Below are 19,529 nucleotides of genomic sequence, written 5' to 3'. Positions count from 1 at the left end.
AATGGATGATATTTCTCATCAGAACATCAAATGGATGCAATATACCAAGTACTTAATAAAAATGTACTTGAGGAAAAGATGGCATACATTAATACTAGGGTATGAGCATAATTATAGATGGATTTCTATCTATAATCATGGGTGGGAACTTAACACCAAAACCACAAAATATAGATTAGATACTCTAACACCTCTCCCCTCATCATGGTTTTGCCAGTGATTATGATATGATTTTATAAAGTATAATATACATTTTAATATTTAGTAATTATGAAACAGTTAACGATATTATTAAATCATTAGTATATTTTGTAGTGTTAATGACTAAACGGTAAAAGTAGACAAGTTTTACTTGTACCTTTAAATTTGATATATATTTCAATTAGTATTGGCTAAATTGTTAAAATAAAAAAAAACAGTTCATATAGTAAAACATAGCGAAAATATTCAGTTTAAATAGTAGGTACATTGTGAATACCTACTTATAACATCTTATTCAAACAAAATTAACAGGTTCTATTCTCAGCCATGCTTTGTACGTGGAGAAAAATACTAAAACGTTTTTGACCTTTTTAATATGCAAATTGCAAATGGTTGTTTAAAGAATGTTAATATAATACAATTTACTCTTATAGTTGTTTATACATAATTATTTTCTAACCGTGCATAATATTACAATTTACCATACTCATGTCTTTCAATAAAATAATGATTATTATCTCTATAAAAAAAAATATTCCGTATATTTATTTACATAATGTATTACAAAAATGTTTATTAAGAATTCAAATTGAAAGTTTCTGGAATCTAGTCACGATTTCATATAGATCTTAAATCGTGCTTGTGGATCGATACGGATGTGTTCAATTTTAATTCAATGATATAAAAAATATTTTGTAGATCTGTATAGTTATATATTTTTAAATAAAATTACAAATAAAAAAATAACTAAAATCGTTATTCTCCGTTTAAATACGTTTACATACGATTCTAATTCCAACTATACGTCGTGAAGATTACTTCGATTTGCATTCTGATAAAATATATTTTTTTTCCACAATATGTACGAGGGATCGACCGAGGCACATTTTAGATTCTGAGTATTTCTATATAGTACTAGATAGCGAACTCGGCCCGCCATGAATTGAAGCTTCAATGTCGGTTGGCAATTGTATGGTATTTCATAAGACAAATAAGATGATTTATTTTGTATCGTATTATATTATTTCTAAACATGTTATTTAAAAAAAAAAATATATTTTTAATAAGTCATTTTACATTTACTATTTTATTTGACAATTAAAATAAATATTATTCCTAATACATTTTGTATAATAAATGAAATGTTTTGCCAACCAACAAAATGGCTTCACTTGTAACTATGTACATTGTATAGGAGTTCCTTATCTAGTGTAATATAGAAGCCTGTGGTTTTTAACGTTATATGGGGCAAATTTTAGATCATATACAATGTATATGATCTAAGTGTTGGACACAGCTCGGTATACGAGAAATACACACATAGCTCCTTCCATCGTATAATATGATCTAAGGGGCAAATATTGATATGATAATTGATAAATGATAATGAATAACATTATTTTTTTAATGATATTAATTAGAAATAATAATTAACGATCTATATTATTCTATAATCTAATAAAAATTATATAATGTACGAAAAGTTTAGAGTAATTTGAGTATTCCAATTTCCATTGCCAGGCACAACAATAAAAATACAAATTTGAAATTGACAAATATTGTAAACAGTTTTTGGACATAACCTTGAAAAAAGCCCCATGTCGTCTTTCTCTCTTTACGTTCTCTCTTCCCCAAAAAAAGCACACAGCTCCATATGAAACTGGTATAGGCATGTCCTATTATATTCTTATATGTATGATAGAGGTGGCATTCCACAATATTATATCCGCTGTATTTGGGAAGCAGATTAATAAAAACCATGGACTAAGATATATCTTAGTTCGTGATAAAAACGGGCTCTGGTGAAAACAATTTGTATCTTCCTATTCGAGATATATAAATATGGTTTTATGTTGGTAATATTTTACTTTTCAGAGTTTTTCTAATAAATTAATTTTGGTATCTAAACTTTATAAGCTGGTATAGCTAACGTTGGTCACACATATTGGATATTTATTCTGTGATTAGGTCCCCAAAACTTGAGCAAAATAGCCGTGTCCCAAAGTGAGGAGGCATTTAACGCTCCATAATATTATCCGCTAGATAGCATGAATATTGATTTTTAGTCAATAATAGAGTACTTACCTACTTCCTAGTTGTAAATCATTTTAGACCTATAATACAAATTAAAATTGAACAAAATGCCTAGTTATTATTTATCTGGTCGAACTAAGAAACAAAAGTGATTGAATTATGGTTTTTTAATTGTTTTGAGACACGGTAATTTTATTTTTTTAATGTGGCAACACGTATTTTGGAGGCATTTGTTTAGTCAACTTTGTACAGCTAGTATGCCACCTCAATTTAACCTACTCAACGGTTTAAACTAGAGAGCCTATATAGGCTTATATAGGCTCTCTAGTTCAAACCATCGAGTGATTTTACCTAATTACACAGACAGTGTGCAAAGCCTGATATTGTTGTGCTTTTACTAAAATATAAATTTTGTAATTTTATTATGATACATTATTACATATTCAAGAATCAAATTAGTTATACAAAAAAAAAATAGTCTTGTATGCTATGAAGTTGCAATGTGGTATGTTAAAAAAAAATTGTAACGACATATTTTAAATATTTTTAAATTATAGAAAAAGAAAATAACATTTCAACATTAACTAATAAAAAATATTTTGAAAACTTAGGATATCTACAAATAGCACAAAAGGTCTAAAGTACAGAAAATAAGACAAAACGATTAACTTATAACAAAAAATTTAAATAAGTCATATTAATTTTTAAAAAAAATAGACTAAATAAGGTAAATGTAGAACATAACACTATATTTTGTGTATAGGGAAAAAGGTTATTCCCGTAAGAGTTTACATATTTTGGCCGTCATGATTTCATTTTATAGGAAATAAGGAAGACGTGTTGAGACCTCCACATTCCATCTTAACTCCGAGAACTGTCAGGTTATCAGGTGTGATCGGAATTTAGAGAGATAACTTGAGTTTTATCATTTGCGAGTGAGAAAAGTTACTGTGGAGTCAGAGGACTTGGAAACTAACTCAACATACGTCATAACTCATATATATATAGGCACGCGTTATCATACCGAATGTTCCATTATAGTTTTAAATGTCTATAACTGTAATCGTGCAGCCAATGGAAACAAAACCATCGCGATGAGGACCAAAAGGCAAAAGCGTACCGTAGTTCTCACAGCGTTGGTGTCCCTCTCAATATCGAAGTTCACCAATCACTGACGACTTGTGCAATCGTTTGAGTGATCCAATGGGATAACAGTACCATAGGAGATTTGATTGGTTGCCATCATAGAGACCACGCCCTCTAACCGATTTATATAAAATGAAATAGACGTATGCATCAATTTATTTGCTTTTAATTAAAAGTATGAACGATATTTATTTTGTTCGTTTTTTTGACTAGAAATAGTTTGTTATTCATAAATAATGTTTAACTTAAAAACAACATTAATAAAGGAATATCTTTAATTCTAATATCTAATCAGCGTACATAGATAGATCAAATTATTCGACAATAATAATAGATTTAGTATAGTTCTAAATTGTTAAATGAACATTTATTACCTTTAAGACCTAATGAAAAAATTTTATATCAATATTTTACACTTGTCTTGTAAACAAGATAATATTGTGAAATCTTATTTTAAATAAATAAAATTATAATAAATTATTTATTTAATAGAATAGAATAATAGATAATAATTTTCATTATTTTACTTTGATATAACAATATTATTTATAGATTTTATTACAATTATAAAGTATGGCAGACATACAATTATGTTTTCTGGTTAATATCCGTTGAGACATAAAAGGAATATAAAATAAACTGAGTAACAAGGTAACCGAATATATAATATAATATTGGGTTATTATAAAAGGTAATGGCTACAATTTCAAGTGAAAAAAAAAATATTCCACTAGTTATATTTAACAAATTAATAAATAGGGTAAGGTACAATGAGAAATAAAAAAAAACTTTACTGGTATCTTAGAAATCTATAAAAAAAACTTAATAAATCAATAAGAAAATACAAATGAAATAACTCATTAGTTTGTTTTGGTTTTCCTTTCTTATAGGATAGCTTAATCTTTGCCGTCGTCATTATCATCGGTTTCATCGTTATCATCCTCGTCATCATCTGATATGACAATAGTATCGTCATATGATGTACTACGTGCACAATACATATGTTCAGTCTTATAGTCTTCACCGTTACAACCAGGTACAGGAGATTTAACTGCTGATTTCAACTGTAGGCCAGTGGAATTTCCAGGTTCGTTATCGTTGTAGTTTCTATCCTCTCCAATCACGATCTCTTCTATTTCCCATTCCTGATCATCATTGTTATGGGCAGGTGCACAATTATCGGTCTCAACATAATTCATTTCATACACAATTTCTTCTTCAATAATTTCACCATCCTCAGACGACTCATTAACTTCAACTTCTTGTATTAAATCGCTGGCAAAACATGATTGTTTAGTTGACATAGAATTCATTATGTTCCACTGTTTTAGATATTCAGTGGCTGATGTTTCAGAAGCATGTATTCCCAAAGGTTGCATATCATTATTATCATGCACAATGTCCTCAGATACAAAGTGAACTTTCTTATTATAAAAATCACTAAGTGGAGAATTGTCTAAATCTAACTTGTTTTGTTCGTTCAAAAAATTTGTATTATCTGCATCTTTAAGTAAGCAATTTTCATTAATAGAAAATGAATTAAGATTATTTAATGTGTCTATCAATATATTGATGCCGTTTTCTTGATCAGATAAACCTTTTGGACGAGACTCATTGATTGGGTTGGTTTCAACTATCCCTTCTATCTTAGCGAGAGATTCGTTAGTGCATACTTTAAGAATTTCTAATATGCCTTCGTCATACGAAAATTTAAATTTCATGCAACCAATTAATATTATTGACTCATTACGCAGGATAGCAAAGCCAGAGTAACCATCCTTTTGGATGAGTCTCTTGGAACACTTGCACTGGGCTTTTTTATAACCGTGCTTCATGTTCTTGTACTTACTCAAATAATATTTTGACATTGGTTTGTAATTAAATCCTCGTGTTTTACCAGCATATTTGATTATTGGTTTTTCATCGTCACTGGTATGGGCAACGTGAATAATTTTATCTTTCTGAACTGTTTTTCTTTGTTTATTTATATGCTTTAGTAGTCCAGAATTGACTTTTTTCAATTCATGGTTGTTTGAAGGTTTTCTACGATTTCCGAAATAGGATACATTATCAACTATTACACCAAATCGACTTAGGTTTTTCAAGATAAAATCTCCAGTTTTCTAAAAAAAAATATAAAAACATGTTTACAGTAAGTATACACTAAATAATAAAGTGGTATGACCACAGCTACAAAAATTAATAGAACTCTTCCATAAAAGCTTTTTTTCCTCAATAAATTATTTACCTAAATACAAACATTTATATTGATCACATATTATTATATACAATTTAGATAAATTAAAAAAAATTGAACTCTGTTGAGTTTTATTAACATACATTAAAATATAACTTTTATAATATTTCTTAAAAAAAATTAAAATATTTGAGATGTATATTGTGGTAACACTGAAATGGTTTATAAACATAGACCTAATAACTAATGGACAATGCATTCCACTCCACCCTGCCATCAATGCTAGGTGACCATATAACAATGTAACTGAGAGAAAGAACATAAAGTAGTGAAGGAGCCCGCAGCATAAGGAACTGTATATACATTTTACTAATTTGTTTCTTTTCTCACTCACTTTATATCGAGCCCCTGACTTGTCTCTCTAAGCGCTGTCTAGTTTATAGGTGTAAACTATATGGAACATGGAGAATAAAATAACTAAATACTGACATAACTGATACAATAATTAACCACTAGATGTCGTTTTTGATAAAACTGTTCTAAGAAACATTGTCAAATTTATTTACTCTAGTTTTACTTAGTATATAGATGATAGGTCAATGACTTATAATATGTAACCTAACCACTGTTTCTCTCTCTGTTATATTTGCCTAAAAGTGTTTATTTAGTGTAGTTTGGAATACCATATCAAAATTATATATATTTTAAATAGTGCTCCAAGCGAGAAATTCACACTACGTTGTGCTGTGATATTGTTTTAATTATACCAATTCAAAGTTTAAATGAATATCTATTAAAATAGAACAAATTTAAATTAACATCCAAGATTCTGTAACTACAAATAATGTATGAGTTATACACTTTAAAAAAACTATAAGTCATAAAAAAAATCAATAACAAATATTTATTGTTTACGGTGTTAAACCCTATAAAAATAATAACAGCAATACTAATCTTAGTGCTTTAACTATTTATGAAATTTCGAATTTCAAATAAAATAGCACTCAACCACTGTAGTAAATTTGTGTAACAAAAATACTAACAAGATGTTTTTTCTGGCTAGTATTATTTTGTTTAATTGTGATTAAAGCCTACTATTTTGGGTGCTCCTCATTTTATTAATAACCATCTCCCAAAATGCACAGAAAATTTAAATTATTTGTTTGTTTATATAATAAAATCATAATACTCCCTAGTTTTTTAAAAAGCAATTTTGTTAAATTAATAGGTTTGTTTACTTTTTATTAATTAGGTTATTAAATTTTGGTCTTGTAATGTTTGAATATAATTTTTTTAACTATAAAAATGACATTCTTTTTGTATAATAAGTTATCATTACAAAAAAATATAATACTTAATATTACAGAATAGATGTTTGGAAAATGTGTATAACATCATACATTGATGTTGAAATATTTAGTGCATATGAGCTGTAATAAGTATGGCTATGTTAAGAAGAGGACCACCAGAGGCGTAGAAAGGTGGAGCCTATATTTTGATCCCATCGCGCACCAGTCAAAACAAACTTTAGTTTTACTGATAACCGTTAAAAAGTGTCAGCCAATCAGATAGCTTGTTTTAATCTACAAGCGGTAGGTGGCCCTGAGTTCGACCATAATTGACGAAAAAAGGTTCATGCACCTAATCTCCTTGTATCATAATACAATACAATATCGTATAAAAAACTAAATTTAACGTAGTCGAATTAACTATAGTATCGAGATTACGGAATTCTTTACCATCGTGTTTAATATTTAGTTGGTAGTATAATATATATATGGAAAAAAAACATAGTATTTTGTTTTGAAATTATAAAGTTTAATATATCAACCAGAGCTCGTTTTGTTAATTTTCTTTCCCAATACTCTAATTCAAATAAGTTTTAAAAAAATCACGACGGAAACGCGTCGCTGTTCGCGCATGTACAATCTCGTTGACTGCCGTTCAATTTGGCCAATCACAGTGCAGCGTATCTGTGTCTGCACACTGCACAGTGTTTCCAATCTTTTTTGGGAGTAAGTATAGTAAGTTTGTTATTTTGAAGTGGTGTCACTGGACAAGCATTACACGTCTATTTATATTCTAGCATAATTTTTACTTATCGTATATTATACATAACAGAACGAAAACATTTTTTAATAATAAAAAAAAAAACGAGTTTGTAAGTAAAATAATAGTTATGACATGACATGTAAAAACTATACTCTATTCCCCGTAAGTTTACCCACTCGCTCGACGAAAATCGATCGCGGCCGCGCATGCCACCGCGTCATCGGAGCGCCAGTGGCGACCGTATGCACGGCAACAGATGCATACTACGACGATGAGCGCCGACCAATCACAGACCGCCGGTCTCCAACCTAGGGGGACTGAATGTTCCGGCGGCTTAGTATGCAATATGCATACGTGCATGATATAATAAACTAGGTATGATGCACACATTGTGATACGCGTCCTTCTCACCCACCGACCATCACTCTGACAAAAAATGGCGCTGGTCTTTCGCCGTTTTTAAATTTCTCATTATAATAATATTATTATCTAAACCAATAAAAAGTGACGAAAGACCGCCGCCATCTTTGCGCAACATGATACAAAAATTGGTTCGTTGCCATCATACTACCTAGTTTATAATATCATGCATACGCGCAAGTGGGTAAACTTACGGAGAATAGAGTATATCTTTATTAATTTCATTCTAATATGTTGGTATATTTATATTTATTTTATTCTCAACAGTATTTAAAAAAAATTAATATTGAAACGATTATAAAATAATAAGAACTATCAAACATTTCGACGAAGATGGATGGAAAACAATTCTAATGCATTTCAATAAAAATAAAAAAATAAACGCTACTGATATTTTAAATAATTATTAAAATATTCTTTTATAAGGAAAAATGGAATATTTACAATTTACATTGATACATGTCTCACTGTTTATGAATTGATTTTTACATTGGTAACATTTTATTAAATGTATATATTATTTCATAGTAAAATAAACCATAATTAATTAAAATAACTATTTCTACAGTTTAAAAACATCAAAATCTCGAAAACTATTAATAAAAAGGTTATATAATATAACCAACACTATACTCAGTTGAGTCAGTATACTCTATTCCAAATGAGATCAGTATCGGGCGGCCAATTTGTGCGCATGGGCGTGGCTTCGTTTCTAATACCAACCCAGGTGGTTGACTTGGTGGGAGAAGCATTCGAACGCCACCGAATGGAAACCGGTCTCTGCCCAGTACAGATCTCATTTGGAACAACGAGTTTAGTCACTATAAATAATTTAAATTTTCTGTTGCATAGTATATTATATAATAATATGTATATTGTTGGATTATTCTAAAAGAAAACTAGGGAATACACAAAATTATAATCTGAAGATTACTAATTTTTAGGTTTATAATATAGTTAAATTATTCAGATAAAAAATGTTTGAATGTTTGATTTTTAAATTTTATAGATTATAAAATAAATAATGCATATATAAAATATATTTAATTTTTATTTATAAATATAATAATATATTTACTATTTAAACTGTATTTATTAATTATGTTATAATAACTCATAATACAAGGAAAACGCTTAATTATAAATTACTAGAATAAAAGTATTTAAAGGTATGCTAAACTTTGTATAAAAGAATTAATACATACTTTATCAAATCTGATGGTGGCATGATAATCAGAAATATACTCGCAATTTCCATAAGGTAGCAAACATAGTTTATTTTTATGACCTATAAAAATGTATAATATAGAAAATGTTTATTATAGATGTTAATATTAAATTAAATTAAATAGATAACTCACTCTTGCCAATCGTAATTACTTCTCTCTGCACAGAAATATTTAAGGGTACGGACAAACAAGATAAAGTAGCACAACATTTTTTAGATGGCAAAGAATTGCTTTTTTGCAATAACTTGTCAGAAGTATCATTTGAAACATTAGTGTCTGAAAAGAGTTAAATGGTAAATAGTTGATGATTTTTTTTTTATAGATTATTAAAATTAATAAATTATATCTTATTTATCAAGAAAAATAGCAAATAATGTAAAATGATACATACCATTTATCTTATGATCAGCATTTATCGATTCCAATGCAAACGAAGCAACATCACTGAAAAAACGAAAATACATGAGTAATAATCATAAAATAAAAATTGCAATAGGATTATTGTTATAATAGTATATAATATAGTAATATACTATATGATTTAAGGTTATAATACTGTAACATGATTATATTCTCCCCGATTGGCTCTTGAGAATAACACCACTATAATGCACAGAAATCCTCTCTTCCTCTTCTACAGTGTTCGATGCACCGATTATAAAATACAATTTAGAAGACCTGCTAATTGTGATATTTTTTTATCTAATTTTTCATCCATCATGTCGTGTCAAACTATTTATCGTTATTTTTTTTTCATTCTCGTTTCCACATACATGAAACTCCTCATGCTTAGTTTTCTTATTATCTTGCATTATATTATCTAGTACCAAAATTAATAATCCGGAGCACCCTACATGGAGTCAACGAGATAAAGCATCAGAGTACATAAGTAAATGTCCCTATATATACATATATATTTGTATCAATATGAAAACCTTTACCAGTATTAATTTTGCTTCATTATCCAAAATAAAATAATAAAATAATAATTTTACTCAAATCCGGCCATTGATGAGAAACTTTTATAAAATATATAGTCAATTCTCAATAATTCAAAATTGGCGGGACTTATGAAAAATTTTGAATTACCGAGTTTGAATTCTGTGTGGTTCAAAATATAGAGGGCAAAAATAGCAATTCATATTACTAAGTTCTGAAAAAAAATTTCATACCTAATTCGTACGATAATTCGATAGTTATTGTGAAATAATAAGGTAAATTTAAACTCAATTCTAAGGTAAATTATTAAAGATAAGACTTTAAGTAGTACATTTAGGTGAATACACTTTGAATTTCTGAGCGTTGAACTTCGAATTGTCGTGTGTTGACGGCTAGTTTTTAATCTGACGGCCTAAAATTTTGCTATAAATTACTAAGTGTACTTAAATACATCGTTTTTATTCGAATTATTGCGAGATTTTTAAAAAAACGAGCAATTATTTCGAATTACTGAGAGGTCATTATATATATTAATTCTTATGGCTTGGTATGGTCCGATATACTTGCTCATGAAAGAGTTTGTTACATAATTGATTGAATAATCCTTTATATTTTTATTACACAAAATCATCTGTACCTTGTGTGGTTAGGGTCTATGTTGTTATTCCCGAAAATGTATTTTTTATTTTATTTCATATTTCAAAAAATGTAATGCATAACTTGTATCATTTAATTGTAATACAGAATATTTTCCTTATTTACTGTTTGGGGACGAAGCATGGATTAGTGTAATCAAATTCATAAATATATATTATTATTTCTGGTTTCCATTTGTTTTTACGATCTTCAGAATTCGTATAATAGAACGTTCATAATTGCCGAGCGGCAACCCAAGATTTTTACCCATTGCTTTCTTATAGTTAAATAGGAACAAATATAGTAGCAGTTCATCAAAGCCTGTTTTGTATAGAACGTCAATAAAAATAGCATGATCTACCTGGTCAAAAGCTTTAAAGTGAAAATAACATCAACTTGATCATGGTTTTCAAGCACCAATAAAGTGAAGTTGTTGAACACGATGCTATTGAGAGTGGAAAATCTATTTGGCCGAATGCCGTATTGTTCGTCGACAAGAATTGAGTTAACACGAGACTGAATACTACGAACAACCAGATATTCAAAGAGCTTTGCTAGATGACTTAAAACAGATATAGGCCTGTAGTTACGGATGTCATCTTGATCACCTGATTTGTGAGCAGGAGTAACAGATGATAGTTTCCAAATGTCTAGAAAGATATTGTCATCTAAAAAGCGCCTAAATATTATCCACATAGGGAGTGAAATTACAGATTTAATACTTGCTAAGAAAGAACCAGGAATTCCATTTTTCCCAATACTTGTAGTGGTAGAGAGTTTATTTAAATTTGATTCTATATCAGAAACTGAGAAGTGAGAATTGCTAGGCAACGGGTGGTAAAAATACGGGTCACTAGTTAAAGCAGAGCTACCCGTTGGTCTGTAAACGGAAGAGAAGTGGAGAACATATTAGCCATGTGCTCCCTTCCTGAGCAATGTTGGTCGTCTAAGTGCATGAGATTCGATATCCTCGGGCTTTAACGACTCTTGCGTAAAAATTTCCAAAAATTACTTTGGTTACTGTGAATTTGAGATTCAATACGAGATAGGTAATCCTCGTGGCATTTTTTAGACAAATATTTGAACCAAGTACGCAGTTGAGAGAATACAAGATAGTCCTACTAATTGTGTGATGCCTTGAAAGCAGCATGTGCTCGTTTTTTGAGAACACCAATGTTTTTAATTCCTTTGAGTACCAGGGAGGAAACTTTGATGGAGTAAAAAGAATTTCAGTATGGAAAAATGCAACAGGGTACGAGATGGTTAGGACTTTATTTAACAAGAACGTTGGCAATGTTGGAAAATATTAAGTCGAGCGTGGACTGAGATTGAGAACTTGAGTTGAGAACGGAGTAATGTTGGAAAAAGTTTAGAGACGCAAATGTTTCAGGAACAGAGGAACCAGAAGAGCTAGAGGTCGAAGAGAAAGTGAGCCCATCGGGGTCATTTGACCATGAAAAGCCTGGTAAATTATAGTCACCATAGAAAATATATGAATGTGTAGGGCACGTTTGGATTAGGGATACAACAGTTTCTATGTGTGACTCGTATAGGTGAGAGGGACTAGAAGGAGGTATAAATACACAGACATCATAATTAGTATTGTTGTAACGGAAGCCGCCAATAAATAGATGTTCTACTAAATTATTAGACGGTAATTGGGGAAGAAATTATATCTTTCCGAATAGCAATGAGAACCCCACTGCTTCTTTTTAGATTACTCGTTAAGTTACTTCTATCAAATCTAAAGATTTATGCTACATACTGCCACTCGAAGAAATTTTGTTTTGGTTTGTTTGTAATAATAAGTTAACTCTGGTGGCATTCTAGCTCAAAATACCATGCCTCTCATAAGAGCCAATGTAAATTTTTGGTGAGTGTCCTCACATTCTGTTCTGGTTTCACCTATTCTGTGACCGCACATCAACAAGGGGAAAAGTGGGCATCGGGGCAGTGCGGTGGTGTTATCTTCATGAAGCCGAACTCAAGAATATAATAATGTTACATATTAAGTTGACAACGTTCCCGTAGGCTTACTATAGAATTTCTTATGTTACAAACTCCGGTTTTGAATTGACATAGACCTTATACTCATAGATGGAACATGAATGGTTGGTGGGCACGGCTATAGATAGTATGGTTGCCCATCGACCCACGATTTCCATACTTGAAAAGTTTCTACCGAAATAAATCTCTATAATCAGTATTAAAGTTAAATTAAACAGCTGGAGACTTAAGCACTAGCGCTTATATGTCATAGTGGCTACCACGGAACTACAATTTACATTTGAAAGGTAATTGCATTTATAGTCATTATAACAAATAAGCGCTAGTGCATAAGTATCCAGCTGTTTAATACTGATACTGGAAATTCATTTCAATAGACACTTTTCTAGATTCGTTGGGCAACCATACTTACTTTAAACGTGTTGGTGGGGTAGAGTTGTACAACCAAGAGATAATGTATCAGTAATGCCGATTCAGAGAAAAAAAAACCATGGTTGACCTAATTATTGTAAATTAATTAAATTAATAAAATTAATAATATAATTTATTTATTGTAATAGGTAAAATACTAAAATGTATAACTATAAAGGTAAAAAGTTTTTAATAAAACAAATAAGATATTATATTTAATATTTATTGTAACTTCTATCATAGAATTGTACAAAATGTGTACAATATTATTGATATAGATTTTTATCGTGCGTCGCTAGTGCGCATGTGCTTCGCGGGACGCAGCATATCGTCAACATATGTAACTACTATAATATATGTTCCGTGTAAGAGTATAAGGTCTATGTGAATTGCACATTTTCCGCCTCAATATTGGCAACATTGTTTTTTATAATTTTTGATATCAGTTATCATTCCGATTAAAAATAAATAAGTAATTTTTTTTTTACCAAATAATTTCTTAGTAGAGGTAATTTAAGTGTTATTTATTTAAAATTTCTCTGTTATACAATTTAACAAAAAAAGTATATATTTGAAAACATAACGAAAAAAAATTGAATGATTATCTTATCGTAAATCGGAATGATAAGTGATTTGAAAAATGATAAAACAATGTTGCCAACATTGAAACCAGCGATTCAAAATCGTTGGTCTTTTTGTGTCACCAAACTAAAAAAATAGTATTTTTATTTACCATAAAATATTTAAAGATGAGTTTTCAGTTGATGTTGTTGGAACATTATCTTCTGGCTATATATAAACAACAAGTTAAATATTAACATTGATCATTTACTTTTAAGTATTACATTGCATGATATCATAATATTTTAGGTCAGCTGCACTCTTCTATGAAAACCCAACCAGCATGAAACGTCGTATTACCAGTATTATTGTACTGATATTTCATTTTAAAATTAAAATATTGTTAGGTTAGTACCAACCTAACCTACAAAAAATTTAACTAGGTTAGAATAGGATTAACCTAAAAAAAATTGCAAATACTTATTTGATCCTAAATATTTTTTCCTAACAAAAATTGCATCAGGTTACATTAGAACCGACCTAACCTAATTATATTTTAACAGATGCATTAATAGGTATGTTAATTAAAAATAATTAAACTTGTGATAAATATTTTACATTTATGTAAACCGCTGCGGTGAAAATCATCCGACCAGCAACTGTACCAAATCATACGAGACTCCTGCCAAATGTGCCCTGTGCCAATGTGACCACCCAGCAAACTACAAAGGATGCCAAGTGTACAAGCAGCTCCAACGTTCCCGCAAACCAACCACAAATAATCTCAAACCAAACTTCACCAGCTCAAACTCAAGGAATGTAAGTATAAATAATAATGAATGTAAAACTACCCAACAGCAACCAACACAATCAAACCCTTCTCCATACCAAACTCGCTCTTATGCTCAGGTCACATCTGACCAAAATCCTAATGCGTCTAATAATAATGAAAACGCGACTCTCTCAAACTTCATAAATGAATTCAAAGCACTGATAAACCCCTTGCTATCCCTTCTCACTACGGTTATCGATCGTCTACTTGCTAAAAATGCCAAATAACTCTCTCACTAATTCATCCTTAGTCATCCTACTATGGAACGCCAATGGATTGCAAAACCACAAAAACGAACTAATCATTACGTTAAATGATAAAAGAATTGACTTAGCCCTTATTTCTGAAACTCATTTTACTCCCAACACAAAATTTAAAATTCCAGGCTATACCCTAATTTCCTCAAACCACCCTGATAACACTGCCCACGCTGGCGCCGCAATTCTTATCAAATCGACATTACAATTTACTCCTCTTCCTATAAAAACTAAGGATTTCCTCCAAGCAGCATTAATAAATATTAATTTAAATCATGTACCAATCAAAATTGCAGCAGTTTATTGTCCCCCTAAACACAAAATCACACCACCACAATACGAAACATTCTTTAATTCTCTCGGCCACTACTTTATCGTAGGAGGTGACTTAAATGCAAAAAATCAAATTTGGGGCTGCCATTCCACAAACCCTAAAGGACACGCCTTACTCCAAATCATTAACTCGAACCACTACTCTACAATAATACCTTCCAACCCAACTTACTGGCCAACATCCCCTAGAAAACGTCCAGACATCTTAGATATATTTGTAATAAAAATCCCAAACAACATCAATCATCAAATCCAAAATTTACTAGACCCATGTTCTGACCACTCTCCAGTTCTTCTATCTATCGATGCACTACCTTCATACCAAAATACTAAGCCCACTCTAATAAACGGCCTAATGAACTGGGACAAATTTCGTAAAATCATCGATCAAAAAATAAACCTAAACACTCGTTTAAAATCACCAGACGACATCGAAGATGCGGTGTCACACTTCACTGAAAACATCCAATCTGCAGCATGGAATGTGTCGACCAAAACTCAAAAACACAGTTCCATCTCACTCTTGATACCCACTCACATCCGTGAGCTCATAGCGCACAAACGCCGTGCTAGATTCCGCTGTCAACGCACTAGACTTCCCTCGGATAATAATTATTACAACAACCTTACACAAACTCTTAAACGAAAATTATCTCGAATAAAAAATGACTCATATAGCAATTGGATCTCGTCACTCACCTTAAAAGACGGATCGTTATGGAAGGCCACTCGAAATTGTCTCAAGCAACAAATAACGCAAACCCCTTTGAAAACTACAAATGGAACTGGGTGTAAATCAGATAATGAAAAAACAGAAATTTTTCGTGCTCATCTCGCAGAAGTCTTCCAATCTCACTCTGATTTAGAAAATTATACACACACACAAAATATAGAGAATTCATTAACTTCTCCCTTACCATTATATCTTGCTCTAAAACCTTTTTCTCCAGGTGAAATCCAACACTTAATAAAATCTTTCCCACTCAAAAAAGCACCTGGCATAGATCTAATTACAACAGAACTAGCTCGAGAACTTTCAAAAAAAGCATTGATCCACTTAACTCACATATTAAACTCCATATTAAGACTTAAATCTCCAATGGAAAGCATCAGTAATAATCTTAATTCCAAAACTAGGCAAGCCTCCAGACATTGGATCATCCTACCGTCCAATTAGCCTTTTGCCTTTCTTTGCAAAATTAATAATTAAACGTATTTCAAAAATCATAAATGACAAAAAAATAATTCCCAACACGCAATTTGGCTTCCGAAACAAACATTCAACTTTACACCAAATAACACTATTTCCTATGCATTGGAAAAAAAACTATACTGCTCCGCCATACTATTAGACGTTGCCCAGGCATTTGATAAGGTATGGCACCCCGGCCTTTTATTTAAACTAAAAGCGATTCTCCCTTCTCCTTATTTCTTATTTTTTAAGTCGTACTTAGAAAATCGTAATTTCGTTACACAGGTAGGATGTCTTCTCAAACTTATCTCCTATCCTAGCTGGTGTCCCCCAAGGAGCTATTTCGTCTCCTATTCTATACAATATATACAGAGCGGACCAACCTACCACCCCCCAGACCAATGTTGCTGAATTTGCAGACGATAAAATTATCTTCACCTCACACAATAGCCCGAAAACTGCCTCCCAACATCTACAAATTCACCTTAATTTGATGGAACCGTGGTATTCCAAATGGAGAATAAAAATCAACAATGAAAAGTCCTCGCACATCACATTTAGTCTCAAACAAAATACAATTCCCCCAGAAACTCTAAATAATAAAATCATTTCTCAAACATCTAACGTATGTTACCTAGGTCTAATACTAGATAAACGTTTAACCTGGGCCGAACACTTAAAAAAAAAATGAATCCAATTAAACATCAGACGAAAATCCCTCCATATACTCCTCGGTAAAAACTCTACAATTAGCCTTAAAAACAAACTCCTATTATACAAAACTCTGCTAAAACCGATGTGGGCGTATGGAATCCAACTCTGGGGTTTTGCTAAGAAGTCAAACATTAATAAAATACAACGTTTTCAATCTATAACATTACGAATGATTACAAAAGCGCCTTTTTACATCTCAAATCACACACTTCACACTAATTTAAACATCCAAACAGTTCCAGAGGTAGCATAATCATCCTACAAATTATTCCGCTCCCGTCAAGCAAACCACTCAAACCCTCTGATCTTTACCCTCGACTCTATCAACATACCTGGTGACCCACCAAGAAGGTTGAAAAGAAACTGGTGCAGAGACCTAGCAAAAACATAATTCAAAAATAAACTCTCGTTACCCACACAAAATCTCTCAAGCCATAAGTACTACTGTTGGGTAGTTCCTTAAAATCATGTTAAAATCACATAAACACCGCATATATGCCTATTGTAAAAAACCTTACAGATTGTATATTTTCTAAATAAATGTTAAAAAAAAAAAAAAAAATGTATACAGTTTATTTTTCAGCAACTACCTACATGTTTAAGTCTTGCTTATCAATTTTAACCTATTACCTTTTTATACATGGCATCAATTTTACTGGGTATGTTGAAAAATTTGTTTACAGGTATACTGGGCAGTTCACATCGGGTCCTTTTTGTTGTTATACTATTAGTAGTAAGTAATCCACGACCAGGAGTGAAAACGTCAGGATATGCTAATTCCTAATATTAAAAAATGAAAATATACATGCATTAGTATAAACAATAATTAATTATTAATTGTAAAAACATTAAATAACTAACTAAGAACTCATCGTGTGCTGGACAAATCCATCTCATACTATGATCCCAATCACGGATAGGAGGATCCAAACAATTGAGGTGATAAAGTCGAATACAGTAATGACATTGTACCAATCGTGCTTGGAGAACACCTTTTTTACACACAACACATCTATCGTTCTTACGAATCATTTTTAGTTTATCCAACTGTTTTCTGGCAGGAAGTTTAACATCTGATAAAAAGATTAATAAAATTAAGTGTTTGAGGAGAAAAAAAAGTTAAACAAAACACATACTGTATTTGCGTTGAATAGGTACTTCTTCGAGGAATGATTCAAATGGATTGAACGGATATTCAAAATCAAATATTTTATTAATCTTGAGTCTAACCGCTGTAAAAACAATATTGATTTAATAAAATAATAGTTTTCAATATTTTGAATGAAACTTGTATGTTAAACTACTATCATGATTTCGATCTTACCTTCATATTTTTTCCTGAAAAATGAAAGGATTGAATACATCATTCTAAAACATACAATTTAACAGGTTAACATAAACAAATCAAAAATTAATTAACTGCAATAATGATTGAATTTTACTTACATCATAGATACATAATATATAGGCTCCGATTACATCAGCGCCCATCAAGGAAAGTATTCATGAACACAAATATTTACATAACATTATAAAATATTTAGTATTTAAATAAAACATGCATTATAAATATAAAATAAGATTATTTTACTGGTGATTTAAGCCTTTTTGATACTGGCTGCTGCATACGAATCCTGTACTTTCGCTACATAGATCACAAGTAGTTGGATCAACCGTCTTAGATGGGTGTTGGAAATAAGCAACTTCCAGTCTTTTTTTGTTGTTGACCGAATTTGGTTCAGCAATTAATCTCATTATTTCCTAAAAAAAACAGAACAATGGTTAAAACCCGAGTTCGAGTACAGACATATTGTTGCTTGAATCAAAATCGTATGACGCACATTCACGAGCGTCCCTACAGATCGTTCACGAAAAAAATAAACGCGATATCGATCGGACAGACTGGCGACGATGATTATTTGAAACGCAATAAACCAGAAACAAGCCACACGATGCGAAAAATAAACGAGGACCGCGCCCTGTCTGCGCAACGCAGCACTGCTCGTCGCCCGTGCGCGTTGTGCTCGGCCTGGTCGCGCGAGCCCACCCTGAAAACGAAACAGTAAACGCGACACCGGGGACGGTCCCCGAAAATGTCATCGCGCACGATCAGCTTACCTTCATCAGGTCAATGGGTCCGGGCGAAACAGATCTCTTGGCGGCCATCACGACGACGGTCAAACTCTCTAGACGAGTCGACCTACCTTATGTGCGCGGGCGCGCGCGTGTTCGTGCTCGGCGTAATGGACGACGGTTGACGGCGTCGGCGAGCACTCACGCAGAACACGGTACACTAAACGACGACGACGAAAACGCGATCGATAGAACGGCGATGGAAAATGTCGGGCTGACGGAATTCGCGGAACGG

General features: G+C 31.5%; 1 protein-coding gene across 3 annotated transcripts; it reads right to left on the bottom strand.

The window, feature by feature from the left end:
- Positions 1–3,666: 3,666 nt before the first annotated feature.
- LOC132945920 (uncharacterized) lies at positions 3,667–19,483 on the bottom strand. 3 transcript variants are annotated; one of them, XM_061015743.1, is made up of 11 exons: positions 19,280–19,483; positions 18,753–18,922; positions 18,486–18,499; positions 18,298–18,393; positions 18,023–18,234; positions 17,792–17,941; positions 14,006–14,061; positions 9,671–9,723; positions 9,412–9,555; positions 9,256–9,338; positions 3,667–5,504 (listed from the first exon to the last, which is right to left on the bottom strand). In XM_061015743.1, the coding sequence occupies exons 1-11, from the start codon at positions 19,325–19,327 to the stop codon at positions 4,278–4,280; spliced, it is 2,253 nt and encodes a 750-aa protein (XP_060871726.1). In that variant the 5' UTR covers positions 19,328–19,483; the 3' UTR covers positions 3,667–4,277. The 3 variants fall into 3 exon arrangements, with proteins under 3 accessions (XP_060871726.1, XP_060871724.1, XP_060871725.1); XM_061015741.1 differs by having other exon boundaries at positions 3,668–5,504; positions 18,486–18,529; positions 18,608–18,922; XM_061015742.1 differs by lacking the exon at positions 19,280–19,483 and adding an exon at positions 19,003–19,175 and having other exon boundaries at positions 3,668–5,504; positions 18,486–18,529; positions 18,608–18,922.
- Positions 19,484–19,529: the final 46 nt, after the last annotated feature.

This window comes from Metopolophium dirhodum, chromosome 5 (assembly GCF_019925205.1).
Source record: "Metopolophium dirhodum isolate CAU chromosome 5, ASM1992520v1, whole genome shotgun sequence".
Lineage (NCBI taxonomy): Eukaryota > Metazoa > Arthropoda > Insecta > Hemiptera > Aphididae > Metopolophium > Metopolophium dirhodum.
This window is presented reverse-complemented; position numbering and strand designations above follow the sequence as displayed.

What these genes read in the sequence shown, in the direction of transcription:
- LOC132945920 (XM_061015743.1), bottom strand. Translation starts at nt 19,327, where the DNA reads ATGGCCGCCAAGAGATCTGTTTCGCCCGGACCCATTGACCTGATGAAG. An exon ending in TTGATGCCATGTATAAAAAG is followed by an intron (nt 14,062 to 17,791) that starts GTAATAGGTTAA and finishes GTTTATATATAG; the next exon opens with CCAGAAGATAATGTTCCAAC. An exon ending in TCATCTTTAAATATTTTATG is followed by an intron (nt 9,724 to 14,005) that starts GTAAATAAAAAT and finishes TCGTTTTTTCAG; the next exon opens with TGATGTTGCTTCGTTTGCAT.